At 23.6% G+C, this 16,725-nt stretch overlaps 3 protein-coding genes across 4 annotated transcripts in view; 1 reads left to right on the forward strand and 2 right to left on the reverse strand.

Moving 5' to 3' along the window:
* The window catches only part of LOC129613963 (phosphofurin acidic cluster sorting protein 2), a 51,442-nt gene extending 45,470 nt beyond the window's left edge, over nt 1–5,972 (forward strand). Inside the window, exons 5-11 of one of the 2 annotated variants that reach the window (XM_055528317.1) lie at nt 2,828–3,359; nt 3,445–3,599; nt 3,666–3,761; nt 4,060–4,319; nt 4,379–4,889; nt 4,964–5,080; nt 5,266–5,972. In XM_055528317.1, coding sequence (XP_055384292.1) covers nt 2,828–3,359; nt 3,445–3,599; nt 3,666–3,761; nt 4,060–4,319; nt 4,379–4,889; nt 4,964–5,080; nt 5,266–5,393 — 1,799 coding nt within the window. In that variant the 3' untranslated portion in view covers nt 5,394–5,972. Of the gene's footprint in view, nt 1–1,614; nt 1,693–2,827; nt 3,360–3,444; nt 3,600–3,665; nt 3,762–4,059; nt 4,320–4,378; nt 4,890–4,963; nt 5,081–5,265 lie in introns of both variants that reach the window. The other variant, XM_055528325.1, reaches the window with a different exon arrangement.
* Nucleotides 5,973–10,957: 4,985 nt separating this feature from the next.
* LOC129613975 (actin maturation protease) lies at nt 10,958–14,680 on the reverse strand. Its single transcript, XM_055528338.1, has 3 exons — nt 14,092–14,680; nt 11,540–11,636; nt 10,958–11,453 (listed from the first exon to the last, which is right to left on the reverse strand). The coding sequence occupies exons 1-3, from the start codon at nt 14,562–14,564 to the stop codon at nt 11,232–11,234; spliced, it is 792 nt and encodes a 263-aa protein (XP_055384313.1). The 5' UTR covers nt 14,565–14,680; the 3' UTR covers nt 10,958–11,231.
* On the reverse strand, nt 11,839–14,080 carry LOC129613985 (U6 snRNA-associated Sm-like protein LSm3). Its single transcript, XM_055528351.1, has 3 exons — nt 13,474–14,080; nt 13,312–13,419; nt 11,839–12,739 (listed from the first exon to the last, which is right to left on the reverse strand). The coding sequence occupies exons 1-3, from the start codon at nt 13,492–13,494 to the stop codon at nt 12,563–12,565; spliced, it is 306 nt and encodes a 101-aa protein (XP_055384326.1). The 5' UTR covers nt 13,495–14,080; the 3' UTR covers nt 11,839–12,562.
* Nucleotides 14,681–16,725: the final 2,045 nt, after the last annotated feature.

A 16,725-nucleotide genomic window follows, 5' to 3' on the forward strand; every position in this document is an offset into this window, starting at 1 on the left:
GTAAGAATTTTATAATATTAAATAAGATTATTTTTTTAAGTTATTTTTTGGGAGGAAAACTGAAAAGCTCAAATTCTAAAAATTTTTAGAATTGGAATAAAATGATTTTTATACCAAAAAGGAATTTTTTTTTATTTGAAAGATTTTTTTTATTTTTTATTTGTTTTAAGTTTTTTGATTTAACGACAAATTAATCACTTTTTTAAGTTTTTGTCAATCTTATACTAACCCTAATTAATATATAAAATGCTAAAATCAAAATCATATATTTATAAAATTTTTATTCTTCATTGCTTAATTAGCAATTTGTTTCACATTTTAGATCAAATTTTCCTCTGTAACAATCGTGGTACACAATTTAGTTTTAATTTAAGAATTTGGTTATTTACACAAATATATTGGTTCATCATTTTGCTATTGAGCATAAATGATAAAAATGAACCAGAAAATAATGTCCAATTTTTGGTTTTAAAATTATAGCCTCTGATATGCTGATCAATATTGTTGTGCCGTAAAATTGAAAATTAGTACCGATGCCGATTGAATTTATTTAATAAAATTATTGTAATTTCAGTGTCAAAGTATTACTAATGAATGTGTAAAATAGAATTTAACCAAATTGCTTTTCAAGAGCCTTACATTTTAATAGGTTTATAACCTACAATCTTATTGTATTTAAACTTTTCATCCTATTCCAAAAATGTAACTTACAAAATTCAAGAAAATTGTGGCAATTTTTTCCTACAAGTTTATTTTCTTTCTTACTTCAAGTTTCTTCAAGTTTATTAAGCAAAATAGGAAAACGCATCATTATTTTTTCATTTTAATGCGTTTTTTTTTGTATGTGTTTACACACGCATTCAGGCTTTGCACCTGCAAAATTTATTTTTATATTTGAAAAAAAAAATATATGAATTATTAAAAAAATTAAAATATTTAAAATATTGTTCTTCACACCCAAACTATTAACGTTTTGATCTTTTTTTAGTTACAAGTAGAAAAAAATGTTATGAGAAAAATTTTGAACATTTCATCTAAAGCAGAGGTTCCCAAAACTTTTTCCCTCGTAGACCTTTTGTCGTGTTTTTGAAATTTTTGATAGACCCCCTTAATACTTATTTAATTAAATTCAAATTTTTTGTAGACCCCTAGCAGGTCTTCATGGACCCCGGGGGGTCTATATAGACCACTTCGGGAATCACTGATCTGAAGTCTAAAACTCAATTTTGACATTACAGTTGTCATAAGTTTCATTTTTATATTTTACTAATAATAAGTTCTGATTTAAAAAAAATCCTGAAATTATTAGAAAGGTGAATTGCAAACACCAACGGAATTAAAATTTAATTTAATTCCATTTTGGGCAGATAAACGTGTTAAAAATAGTACAGTCGATCATCAACAAATTAATTACATAATTAACTGTAAAACAATAAATAATTTTATTAAAAAATTAAATAAAAAAAAAAATATTAAAAATACATTAAAACACACAGAAAAAAAAAATTGTAAAATTTTTGAGTTTTTTAAAAAAAATTTTTTTTTTTGTTTAATTTTGGTTTTTTGAATTTTTGATTTTGAGTCTGTGCATGGCTTGATAATATTCTTTTTCAGGCAACATTGACAGAAGAGCTTCTGATAAAAGCGATAATACTACAGTCGATAAGAAAAATAATTCGGCTACAACTCCAGGTCTGTTTGATTTTTTTAATTTTTCTTTTTTTTTAATTTTCTTTTGTTTTGGTTGTTTTGTGTATAATTTTTTTGTTTGTTTTTTTTTCTTTAGTTTGTTTTATTAATGTATCTTTGTTGTGAATGTTATAAATGAATGTGTATATGTATTTTTATACACTTTTATATATATTTATTTATTTATTAAGTTTTTTCCCCATATAAGTATACATAAACACACAATAAATTTAAAATTTAACACCCTCTACTTAAATTTGATTAATATTTTAATTTTGATAATTTTTAAAGTAAAAGTAGATTTTCATTTTTCGGTTATTCAATTTCTAACTTTTTGAAAATGTCAAAGATAGTTTTGAATTAATGGGGCTTAAGACTCAAAATTATGTTTTTGATTTATTTAAATTTCCTCTTAGTTGAATTCTCAAAGTTGAAAAATTGCGATTTGAATAAAGAAATTTTTAATTTAATTACGATATTTTAAAAATTTTTGTATTATTTCTATAAGTATGTTTAAACAATGCTCCAATGAAGAAAATTAAAAGAAATACCTAAATAGTTATAATTAAAATTATGTAAATGAAGCCCATGATAAAATAATATTGGGCTTAATAAAAAACCATCTGGGTGAGGTACAGAGCAGTATTATATAAAAAATTAATGGAAATTTTAATTTTTTTTTTAATTATTGTGGAAAATTCTATCTTAAATGTTATTTTAATTTTTCTTTTAAACGTAACAGCAAAAAAAAACCATTCCAATAAGATTTTCCAATGCATTTAATAATAATTGTGGTAACAACTTTTTTTTTTAATTTATTTTTTATTTTCATCTATTTTACTCCCTTGTTTTATATGTAATTAAATAATATCTTCTCTTTCTCCAAATATTATCGATAATATTGTCTTTTTACGCACCCATCCTTAACACCTTATGTGTACGACCTATTAGATAGAAAAACCACCCGACTGTTGAAATTCTTTATTCTAACATTCTTAGATTTTATTTTTTTTTTTATACCCATTGTTAAAAGTTTATATATGAAAAAAATAAAATAAATTTGTCAGCACCCAAACAAAAAATTAAAAACAAAAAAGAAAAAAAATCATAAAACCAAAAATCTTATTTTATATTTTAGATCGTAATGATAGTTCTGGTAATGAAGGATATGCTGGTAATACAGATCCAGAAGGACAAAATTCAGATCCACAAAATACTGGAAGTCCACCACGTGATAAAGAATTACATCATCATCAACAACAACAGCATCAACAAATGTTACAAATGCAACAACAACAAACACCTGTAACAAATGAAAAACGAAGTCGATTGTTTCGTACCTCAAGTAGTACACCTAGTAGTGGTAGTAAAAAGAAACAATCTCTTAGTCTTTCAGCTGAACCAAAATCAGTATTAGAGACATGTTTGTCTCCAACGAATGTTGAACCCCGAAAATTATTATTAGATCAATTGAGTAAAGTATTTTCAGTTGATGAAGCATTATTACCGGACGTTGTGACAATAATAAGCCCACCGGAAGCATGTGGTAGTCATTTAGCTGCACGATTAAATCCAATTTTTACTCAAACATTTCGTCCGGCATTTATACCACAGAATACAGCCGAAGTAAAAGCTGTATTACAGGCGCTAATGACAAAAATTCAAAAATAGTAAGGAAATTTTCTTTTTTTTTGTTTTTAACAAAATATTATTTTAAAATATTGTTGACTATAAAATAATTTAATGCCATTTTAGTTGCAATTCAAATGCAAAACCACCAACAACTATTAAAATATTATTATTGGGTGGTGATTGGTTACAAGGTGCTGCATTAAGGCATTATGTTGAATTATTAGGTGTTCGCCCACCAGATTGGGTTCATCATTTACGATTTTATATTGTTCCTATCGGTAAGTTATTGAAAATATTATATTTTATAATTTGATAGTAATTAAATCTGACCTTGTTGCCTATAGTCAGAAACATCGGTAAAACTTACCACATTAAAAAAGCTCCTGGAGTTGGTATGGTAAAATCTTACAGCTCTAGTGCGATAGTGTGTTCTAGTAATGGTAAAAGTATTTTTGTTGCCCCTCCTTAAAAATGAGTTTTTCACACTTTGCTCTCATTAAATCCCCGCAAAGCAAAATCGTATTAAAACGAGTAGTTGCTTCCGCTGTCTAATTCGTTTACATTTATTCTGACAAATTTTTTTTATATTAATTTAATTTTTAGACTCATTCAAGCCTGACAAAATTTTACTTGACATTTTTTAATGCTTTGTAGATTTATATCACTTTTAAAGTTTTAATTTTTGCGTATATGCATATCAAGATTAATAATTCTAAATTTTATTGTTTCTCTTTATAGTTTCTAGTTCTATATCACGTCATTTAAGCTCAATTGATCAATCCTATCAACAAATGTTTGGTACAGAAAATTGGCATCAACTATGTGAACGTGCCGCAAACATTGAATCTAATCTAGTCAAACCCGATATTTTAGAACTAACAAATCGTATACAACGATATTTACATACAGCTGGTCCATGCACACAAATTCCAATTGCTGAAGCAATGGTCAATTATAAAGATGAAGATTCATGTCAAATATTTGTACCATTTGTTAGCGTAAGTTATTTAGTAAATTTAAAATTGCCAGTTTTCTAAAAGTAAAAACTTTTTTATAGGATGTTCGAATAGGCAATCCAGAGGGACCGAATTTATCATTGGATTTAGATGAAGCAAATTCATTATTATCAAATAGTCAACAACCGTCATCGTTAATAAACAGTGGGCAAACAATAACTGGTGGAAATATGGTTATTAATAGTGGTCCAGCTAGCAACAATACAGTTATTTCAAGTTCACCGCCGCTTAGTGGCCGAAACTCTCCACCAATGCCAATGACACCAGCATCACACAAAGATAAAGAACTGCAACAATTGCAACAATCAATACAACAAATGCAATCAACGAGTGGTCAGGAACCAGTTGAATTGCAAATTGATTATTGGCCAATTATAAAACCGGGTGATATTAAGGATAAAAATATGTCAAAAGGTGGTGATCAAGGCAAAAATAGTATAAAAAGTAGTTTTCGTAATTTACAAGTATGGAGATTACCAACAAATCCTCAAATTGGTGAAATATCAAATGGTTTAACTGTTACATTTGCTACAAAGGAGAAGAAACAAAAAAGTAAAGTTCTATGCGTATAAAAAATTAAGTATAGATTTTAATTAAAAATTTTCTTTTATCTTTTAAACTTTTAGTCATGAGACTGGGAAAAAAGAAAGAAAAAGATCGTGATCAGGAAAAAGAACAATGTGTTGAAGGAGTCTCACGTTTAATTTGCTCACCGAAACAATCACATCCAATACCACTAAGAGGTAAACATTTTTAAAAAATTTTTCCAATTTTTTGTAATGTTATGTACGAACTTTGTTTGAATTGTAAATTTTTCAAATATTAATAAATTGTGAAAACATTACAATTGGTTAACAAAAATAATCTTTAACATATGTATGTATATATTAAAAAAATTGTAATTTTAAAATATTGGATTTTATTTTAGTTTATATTGACGGAACCGAATGGACTGGTGTTAAATTTTTCCAGTTATCATCACAGTGGCAAACTCATGTTAAAAACTTTCCTGTAGCCCTTATCGGTGCACCAATCCAGTTGTCTGATTTAACCTAGTCAACATAAATTTTTTTTTTTAAAAAGATGAATTAAAATTTTCATATTTCAAAAATATAAAAAAAAAAACAGAACATCAACTAATAAATTAAAATTTTCTCATTTATTAAAGCAAAATTTTTCAATAAAATTTTGCAAAATATTGCATTTTATATATATTGTTTGTATAATAAAAAAAAAAACATAATAAATAATAATAAACTACAATAATTGTATTTAATAAATATCACAGCAATTAAAACTATTAATTATAGTAGAAAAATAATAATTAACATGTAAAATTTAAAATTGAAAAGCAAATGTATAAAATAACATACATAATATAATTATAAATAAATGTATATATATATACGAATATGTACATGTTATATTTAATATTATGTAAATTTTATAATAATAAAATAATAACATAAAAGAGAATTTATAAAGAGAAAAACAAAATGTTTGGAATATTATATATAGAAATATAATATGTAATTTACACACAAAAATAAAAATAATAGATAGTAAGGTTACAAGAAATATTAATTGTAGAACTCATTTTACATAATAATTTTAGTTTGAACCAAATTAATAATTGCATACTAGTTATCATATAAAATTTAAAAACAAAAAAAAAACAATTCAAACTTATGGATATCTCTTAAAATGTTATTATTTTTTTTTAAATACTACTAAATTGATAATTTTATAATTTTATTTAAATAAAAAAAACAAAAGTTAATTTGAATAAAATGCAATATACACACACAATAATGTTGTGAGTTATTTTGTTAAAAGCGAAATAAAATAAAGTATATTTATAGCAATTGTTATAAATTCTAATAATAGATAAAATATTCTTATATTTTATAATATTTAATTTAATTATATTAACTTCTATTTTTTTTTCTTTACGTTCTATTAAAAGTATTATTTTTAAGCACCTTAATTAAAATTAAAGAAACAGTCTAAAAAGCACATACAGAACACATAAATATATACCAATTTCACAAGCATTAAACAATTCAATAAAAAATTTCAATATAATTTTTAATAGCATTTGTTTAATACAAAAGAAAAAATAAAATTATTTTTTTATTAAATCAATACAAAATTAATAAATTATTCAAATTAATCAAAACTCAATTATTTAAATATTTTTTTGAAATTGGTATTATTTTCATAAATAAATTGAATCTTTTGTTAAATAACCATTTTTTAAATTAAATTTCAATATTCTGTAAAATGCTGTAATAATATTCTTAGTGTTTTAAACCTTATTATAATAGAGTACAATGTACCAAATTATATTAAAAGAAAATTCATTAGCAAAGTGTTATCTTTGTATAGTAAATTGTCAAATAAATGTTTAAAAAAAATTTAAAAAGAGCCTAAAAACTTTTAAATTAATTTAATTAGTTAATGAACATAAAAAATCAGATCTTACTGTATATAGCTATACTATATGAATTTATATTTAAATATATAAGCAAAATATAAATAAAAATAATTCTTTGAGATACTAGTATTTGAAAGAATAATGATATTACATATTTTTAAACTAAATAATTTAAGAACATAAAAATAAAGTATTTGAATTATTAAAAATAATCAAATCAAAAAAAAAAAATGCTTAAAATATTGTTTTCAAAAATAATATTGTTTATGATTTATTTACTGTAATGCATGAAATGGTGAACTTCAACAATACTACTATTGTAAAGTAAATTTTAAAAAATTATATTTTTTAGTTTTTTTTTCTTACATTAGAGTTTTATTAAACATTGTAAGAATGCATTGACATTTTAAAAGCAAATTTATTAAGTTTTTAAAACCATATGAAATTTGTATTGACGGATGAAGGATTGCTCAATTATACAGTTGCTCTTGTTTTTCTTTTAATACATATATAAATTCTTTTAATGTCCAGTATCTTAAGAATTATTATTATAAATTGGTTAAATATAATATACATTTATAATATACTTATATTTATTTGAAGATTAAGTTAAAACTCCAGATTTTATTAAGTAGTAGCATATTCCCAACATATTTACATAAAAACATACAATTGAATGCATATGTTGTAAAATTTTATATCATATTTCTAACAAAATAAATATTAAAAATAGAAAAAAAAAGCTTAAAAATTAAATATGATCATTCTGTAATATCGTTTTTACCTTTTAAATATTGATTTACCAACGTAGATCTTCTTTATTTAAAACATATTTGTTATTTTGAAATTATTGGTTTTTTTTCCCGGTTTTGTTTGTAATTTGCTTTTCAATCTTCTATTTAAAATGCTGTCGAAACAAGTAAAAGATCAGAAAATAAAGAAATTCTATCTAAATTATTTCAATTTTGTTTTTCTTTAATTTTAAACAACAAATTTATTCCAATTCTAGTAAATTATATAGTCGAGGATCAAGAATTTGAAAAATAAAAAAAATATTATTTTTAAATTCAATTTGTCGGTCTTAAACTATTTATGAATGAATCATTATTAAACTCGAATTTCTATTCTTCGTTGCAGTTTCTTATAAATTAATAATAAAAATAGGTACGAAAGATAAAAAAAAGCATAATTTATTTATAATAGCTTATTTCTAGTTTTTAAAAACATTAAAACATTTATTTTAATTTTGAAAAAAAAATATTCTTAAAACGTTTATTGACCTTAATCAAATAATCATATCATTCTTTTTTATAATTATTATTCTTATTTAAAAATAAAAAAAAATAAAATGCTTTAAAGTGTAATATTATTTTCAATTCATTTCTTTTTTTTTTATTATTACAATTATAGTTATTAGTTTTATCTAGTCCCATATATTTTAAATTATATTTAATATTAATTTATTATTGTAATTAGTTGTATTTTTCAAAATAAATAATTGAAAAAAAAAAACAATATAAAATTTAAATTTTGATTGAAATAAATGAAATTATTTTTATAAAATTTAATTTGTTTTTTTTTTTTTTTATGTATGTAAATAATTTTTCCTTTATATTTAAGTTTATTTATACATTTCTTTCGTTCCCTTTTCGATATTATTTAAAAATAAATGGTAAAATAATTAATTCTCATAATATTTTCAGGAATTCTATAATATTTTTTCAAACATTTGTTGCGCTAGTATCACAAGTTCGACAATTAATTCGTATTCAATGTTGAATACACACATATCAAAAAAATTTTTTATATTTTTAAAAACATTAAAATTTACGCATTTTAAAAAAGAATTTTGAAATTTTTCAAAATAAAGAAATTAAATTTATGCATATTTTATTAAAAAATCATTTTTAATATACAAAACAAAGATTTGGTTTTACTTATTTGTTTGCTTATATTATCACATTTCTGTAATTTGAAATAAATCGCTATTTTATATTAAATCAAAAATTAAGTGACTTTAAAATGCTTACGACTTACATAAATTTTATTTTTTATAATATAAAAATAAACTAATTTTGTCGTACAACTAAAACGGGAAATATACAGATTTGCTTTACTTTAAAAATTATACAAAATATTTACAAAGGAAAATTATGATAATTATGTGAGGAAAAAAAAAATGCAATAATTAAAAACAAAAAAAAAAAAATTACAAAATCAACGTTATTAAATATTAATAAGATTTTATTGATAAAATCTAATTAGATATCAATAAGATTTTTTATAATATAAAAAAAATAACAACTGTTATAACATACCCACCACATATCTTAAAGTTACAATTTAATAAATCAATATTTAGCTAACATAACATTTTAAAAAATAAAAATATTTATAACGAAATTAAGAAGAAAAGAAAGAGAAATTTCTCATATTTCCGCCACACAAAAAAAAAAGAAATATTTAGGCTCAATTATTATAAATTCAATAAAATTAATATAATAAAATAATATAATTATGTATGTATACTTTTCATGAAATCTTAAATTAAAATTATCATAGAAACATAATATGTTTATACAGAATAAATTCTTTGATGAAATGCGATATTTAGGACCTATAAAAAAACAAATAATTTAAAACGTTTACATCCAAACTCTAATAATAGCATTAATTAGAAAAGAAGTTTTATATTGAGATTGTTTAAAATTTTCAAAAACCCTTAATTTTAGGTAAATTTATAAAAAAATAAAAAAAAAAATATGAAGATTTATGTTAACTACAATACAATAAAAAATATATAAATTTAAAAAAGCAAATAGTTATTCCAATTATGTAATTAAATGAAATTAATAAAAGAAATATTAAATTAACGTATTCAAAAATATTCTTTAAAATGCAAATTTGCTGAAATCGGAATACAAACAGACTATAAAAGCAACTTGACTAACCTAACTAATCCATCTAACTTAAAATTTTTGAAAAATTAAATAATTGAAGAGGTAAGTGGACAAAGTTTATTTAACTAACATTTTGACGAAAATCGAGCTTTTCAGATAGAACATCATTAAATTTAATATATTTTCAACTGCGATTACTCTTATAGCTAGAAACTTAATAGAAGACAAGATTGACAGTGCACATACCAGTTAAGTAATAAAAAAATTAATAGTTTTACAATTTGTTAATGAAAAAATGTGTTAAGATGCAAATGTTTAACCAATTTGTCCACTCACCGATTCAATTAAAAGAATAAAAATAAAAAAAACGTTCGCTTTCCAAATTTATTTGCAACCAAAAGCATTAAAATAATCTTGAAGTATTATCCAGAACTTCTTATCAAAATCGGAGCTCATTTAAATACTACACGGAGTGCCAAACATATTTGTAAGTGTAGTCTATATGCAAACTCCGATAATTAAGGAAATAAGAACAGTTTTGCAATTTAAATAATAGTACAAGAACTCAATACTTCCAATAATACTTAATTAGGATTAAAAAGTCGTTTTTGTTTTATTTAATGAAAGATGGAAAATTTTGATGTAAAAACAGGTTTCAGGGCAATCCTGACCTCAAAGAAATTCTAAAAAATATTATATTTTTTCATAATTTTTATTTTGAAATTCAAATAAGCCACTCGATTAACTGCTATTCTTAAAATTGAAATCTCGTTCATGATAATCATCGTTCAATCAATATTAAAGATTTTACAGAAGGTATCAAAATCATTGTAGCTGTGTTATAAAAAGCATATCACCTTCAAATATCTTGCGTTAATTCTTTTAGTAATTCGCTCAATTTTTTTTTGGCTTCAGTAAAAGTAGTTTGATCAAAGCAGTAATAAAAATGTTTTTAATTTTTCGACAGCATGAATAAAACTCATCACCTTCCAAATTTGCTTATATACATACCATTCATTTAAAGGAATGCTTATAATTTGAGACCAAATCTTTTTTGTTTCTTTTTTTGTTATTTGAAATTACAGAGCTAGAAACTGTGATGGAAAATAAGTTATATGAAATTTGAATAACGTAACATGTACAGCCTCAATTCATTTCTTTCTTACAATTTATTTTTATTTGAACAACCTAATAGTTAATGTAGCAAAAGAAAGCAAATAATATAACATCACATATTTGCAATAAATTATACATATGTATATGTATGTACATAATATGTTCAAATTGTAAAATAAAATATGTATTTTTTTTTATAAAAATATTGTTTTGTCCTTTTATTTCATTAAAATTATTGCAATTTATCTTCTTTTAAATAAAACATTAAAACTTCTAATTTATCTAATTAAATTAAATTAACACAGATATTTTCGTTGTTAAAATTTACAATAACATTTTCGTAGTTTCTTTTTAAAACTTAAAAACAACATTTTCAATGGATAAAAACATACTTTTAAAATTACAATTTTGAATTTCATAACTAAAAAACAAGTTTCGTTATTAAACTACTGCTACAGTTTCGTTCTCTATATTTTGAGCAATTACGCATTGATTTCTCAAACCATTAGGTCCGCCAATTCCGCCTTCTGGTAAAAGGAAATCCGTATTAGGGTAACCTTTAGGCTGAGCAAACTCAATTAAATTTGAATTACTGGCACTTAAAGATTTTAAAGACCAAACTGCAATACTTTTCGTTTTTCCATGGCGCGCTAATACGTAAAACTAAAAGTAAAAAATTTAAGACAAGAAACATTTAGTGCTTTTGAAAAAGTAATTATTGGATATATATGTATGTATGTAGTACGTACATTATCATCATTGTCGATTAAGTAACCTATTATTAATGCCCAATGTGCTTTATGGCCTGATTTTAAACAAGGTGAGTGATTATAGTCTGGATCATATCTGTTTAGTTCGATAAGTTAAGGAAAATTTATGTGTATACATGTCTAAAAGTAAATCCAAAAGTAAAAATAATCCACAATTGAAATTTTTTTTAACTAACAATTCTTCGCTACAAACCAACAATTTATATTTTTTTATTTTTGATCATAGAATATAGAATTAGAAAAATCTGCTATTTAATTGCTAGAATATTTTTTATAATGACTTCATTTTTAGATTTTAAATATGCATGTTCAATATAAATTAAATACTAGATACGTAAAGTGCATGTACTAATACACTAAGAATGTGCTATTATTTGTAAAATTTCAAAAAAATTTGTCAATTTTGGTAATTTTTGTTTTTTGCTAATTTAATTATTTTTGACAATAGCTATTAGTTCCTCTTAAAAAGTTCTTAATTTGTGGTACAAAACACTAAAACATAAACATGAGAAATTTTTAGAATAACATATCCTTTTCTAGTATAGGAATTAAAATATCTTTTTTTTTTTAGTTTCCGAACAGCGCATTTGGATACTTATAAAATGAGAAAAAGGTCAAATCTTTATTTAACTTTTGATAACATTATGCATATTTAAAATAATTAAATTACTAAGAATTGTATTTTGCTGGATGATTATTAATGTCCTAAGAGTCGTCTTCCAATATTAAAAGTGTTTTTAGATAACATGAAATAATCACATAGTGTGTATTTCAAGAAAATTGATCTGAATATTAGAATCAGCATATTTGACGGCCAAATTTTAGTATTCTACTATACTTGTATGCGTTTATGTTTCTCTTATTATCAGTGAAGCCTTGGTACGACACATTTCTATGCCCATGCCACTTATAATTTAAAAATGTAAATAGTATTTTAATTCCTTTATTAAACTAAATAAGCATTTACAAAAATATGCATATAGTATTATTTTGGGTTCACGTTTAACCCACTCGCATTGGTGGAGATACTAAAATAACACCATCCCCTCTAACAAACAACATTGGAATGTTCCTTTTTGTAGTCTTATAAACTTCTTCATAAGTTTCCTCATCAATTTCAACCGTTGTTACAGTTTCCTCTGCATCGCCCAGTACCATATTTAAATGCTGATCAAAAGCCTAAAAAATTTAATAGATTTATTCCATATTCATAATAGGTATATTGTATTTGTATGTTCGACTTGCAAAAGAGGATTTATCAGAACTTTTTACTACGTATTGTGATTGCCTTTATTTATATATTGTAAAACAAAAATAATTCAAAATTGACGACTAATTGGGTACTAATAGATTAGTCAAAAAAATGCCCTAAAATATATGCACGAGTTTATTAAGCTTTTTTCATTTACTTTTACTTGTTACATATTCCTTTTAAAAAAAGACTTTTTTGAAACTTTAAAATAAATTTTAGCTTGATTTATTAATTAATTTTTGGAAAATCCATTAATTTTTGGAAAAGTTTTAATTTTACTTCTAAAACTAAATGTTGGCCACTTATATTTAGCTCATTAAGGTGTTCCAATTATTTTTTGATTTATGAATAAAAAAGATGTACATATGTAATTAAATTGGAACATAATAAAGATTGATTACAACCATTCCTAATTAATAAATCTCAAAATTCTCAATATCAAATTTTTAAAAATGCTTTCCTTAAATTTATGTTATTTAAAAAGAAACATTCATCTTACGTGCAATCTCCCCCTTAATTCTCGTTCATTTCGCATTTTAACATAAATTTTTTCGTCAAGACTAAGCCGAATTAAATCCAAAGGTTCCTTAACCGGCATAACTTGGATCTAAAATGCAAAAGATATTTTAACGTAATAAGATCGGAGTAATTTCAAACTTACTTGATCTTCTTCAGTTGCCATCCTTTATGATTTACTATTTTAGCCTTACAATCAATTCAAAAGTTCAACAAAAAATTATTTTTGTGAAAAAAGAGTATTCCCGGTTAAATTCAAAAGGTTAGAATCACTCAATTCAAATACAAATTTTACAACCTAATAAACTCTATTTGACCTTAAACACTGGTGCATAACTTATTCGTGTAGCTATATCAAAAAAAATTTATAAATTCATTAATTAAAATTTACGAAACAAACACTTTTTTCAACTTTTCAATTTTTCAAACGTCAAATTCAGACTGTAGCTTTCCTGAAATTTACTATGCTATAGACAACAAGAGAACATTGTCATTAACGTATGTATATGTATAACCAAAATACACTCAAAATACGCATTTCACTCGGTAGATAGTAGTAGAGTAGGTACATAATTTGTTATTGTTTTGTAAAAGAAAATCAAGGAAAATCAATTCTAAAAATATCATTTAAATCTCTCATATGTTGCGATTCAGAGTCCATAGAGAAACAAATATCTGCTTGTTTTATAAAAATAACACCTGCTTGTTCTGACTAGTACCTTATACATCATTACAAAGATAATTTTTTAGTTGAAAAGGATACGGTACAAATAAGCAAGCATCATTTGTGATGAAATTTTTGACCTTGGCACAATTTAATGGACCTTCGTGTAATTGGCACGTAATATTATTATAATTTTTTTCAGTTATCACTTTTCTTAAAATATCACATAAGTTTTTCGCACTAAACATTTCTCCATTTAAAGTGTATTGCCAATTTTTCGCCAGCTCCAATAATTCCTTCGGTGATAAAGCTTCGTTTATTAACATAGACAAACAGGTCAAACCACAAGTTGGACCTTGTTGAATTATAGACTGAATATTTTTAAATTTACATGCTTTAGGTTTTGTTAGAACACATATTTGCGACAAGTAACATCCTTGTTGAATGTCTGGAAATTTTTTTGCCCATAAACATCCATCAAACTTATTTATATTAGGAGCAGTCATAGATTCTGCTTTGAGAGGTGGCGCAAGTGGTGGGGGCGGTGGTATCGCGCTAATTATAGATGACATTATAAAATTAAAATATTTTAGTTAACTTTACTAATATTTTAAAAAAATTTAATATAAAATTATCTCCACCACTGCGTTCAATTTATTTTCCACACTAAATTATTCTTTTAATTACTGATTAATATATATTATACATGACATAACTAGAGGTATAAGTAATACATTTGTTATTATAAATTTTCCACTCAAAAACATATGTTGTATTCTTAAGCAAGTGTACAAGCAATAGAGAATCGAGTTAATTTTTATACAGCTGCGTTTATATCTAGGCAATAGATACACATCAACACATCCTACCTAAACCAGATATTTTTCATAATTTTATGAGAAATTTTTAACAGCAAATGTCATAAATTTTTAAAATGTGTTTACAAAATGTTTCACATATTTAAAAGTTTTGAGAACTCACAATTCAAAAAAAATTTTAAAAAGCTTAGAAATCGCTAAATTATTTTTTTGAAAGCTGTCAAAATATCTGTTGATAATCTGGTTGACGGTCACTTCCTACAAAAATGTCACTCGTTTTTACCATTTACAAGATTGATTCCTACTAAAATAGAAATAAATTGAACAGCGATTACAGAAATAAAACGATTGACTTCCCACAAAAATTCATTCAGTCAATCTTTTGAATAAGTTTTACATATAGGTTAATTTAGAAAAAAAAAAGGTTGGTTTGAAAACAAAGAGTTTATTATGAAAAGAAAAAAGAAATAATGAAGGTTATTTTAAAATAAAAAAAGTTTAATTTCCAGTAAAAACACAGTAAAAACACCGTTCCAGTTTAAAAATGGTTAAATTTAATGCAAAAATGCTATATATAAAATTTTGCGCGAATTCGCTTTGTTTACATTTCAGAATTGGAAGTTGAAAGTGATGATAAACCGTATTAAAAATGAAAATTCGATTATCAACTAGATGTCACCACTGTCGCTATAAGTAAAAACATGTGTTCATGTATTTTTATGGTGAACGTTATTATTTTATTTTATAATAAAGTTTTTTTGTCAAATACAGCATACGTATTTAGAAACTTCAAAAAATTATTTGAAATTCTTTAAAATATAAATATATTTTTAAAAAATTATACATAAATATACAAATATAAAAATTTTCTTACTAAAAAAATAAAGCCAAAAAAATACTGCGGGTACTCAAAACACTTCATGTTTGACAAATTTTCAAGCGTACATATACATATGTATGTATGTACATAATATGAAGTTTAACTGGAAAATAAAAATTTTGGATATTTTGGATACTGCATTTTGGTGAATTCCATGTATGTGAAAGATAAAACAAGACTTTAACCATTTCAAGTAAGACTAGTTTTTAAGTAGATTTTTGCATTAGTATTAGCATCTTGTGCATCGATTTCGTTAGGAAGAAGAATTTACATATTTTTATAGGTACGTACATACATATGTATGTATAAAAAAATATTTCGATTTCAGAATCATTACTTAATAATTAATTTTGTATAGGCAATCAAAATTTAAAAAAAGTTGAAAAACAACAAGATTGTAGCGCTTCATTTAAAGAAAGATTGCAATCCTGTACTACAATAATGAATGCTCCTATAACAAAATATGAGAAAATCGAATTAAAAAGGAAGTTAAGCCCATAGAGAAATTGGCTTCTGAAATTAATAAAATGAGAGCTCTTTGACTTTTGTATAAAATGACTGGCCCCTTACATCGATTCATTGTACTGTTGTAGCCTACAATGCAATTAGAAAGTTTTGTTCTAGAAGAACGTGCAAAATAAAAATTACACTATTAAAATTATTTAAATTTTCAGGATCAACGATAGGTTTAATATACAATAGTAATTCTGGTTCAACATTCTGCAATTTTTGAAATGCTATATTAACTGCAATTTGATTACATACGAGTAATATTGTCTCTGATATGTAAGATTTTTTAGGTTCCTTTTTATATTTTAAGAATTGTTTAAATACTTATGGCGCATGATGATTGCTTTTGAGTTCAATGAATTTGCGCTAAAGTTTATTTGACTTGATCAAATTTGATAGCCTAAATGGCTCAAAAGATATTTGCGATAAACAAGTCAAAAATGTTTTGATTAAAAATACATTTATAGGATTTCTTAGATACATATATTGTTACAAAATATATATCGACGTATTTTCAAACACTTA

The sequence above is a fragment of the Condylostylus longicornis genome, unplaced genomic scaffold (genome assembly GCF_029603195.1).
Source record: "Condylostylus longicornis isolate FDR11 unplaced genomic scaffold, ASM2960319v2 ptg000004l, whole genome shotgun sequence".
In the NCBI taxonomy this organism is placed as follows: Eukaryota; Metazoa; Arthropoda; class Insecta; order Diptera; family Dolichopodidae; genus Condylostylus; species Condylostylus longicornis.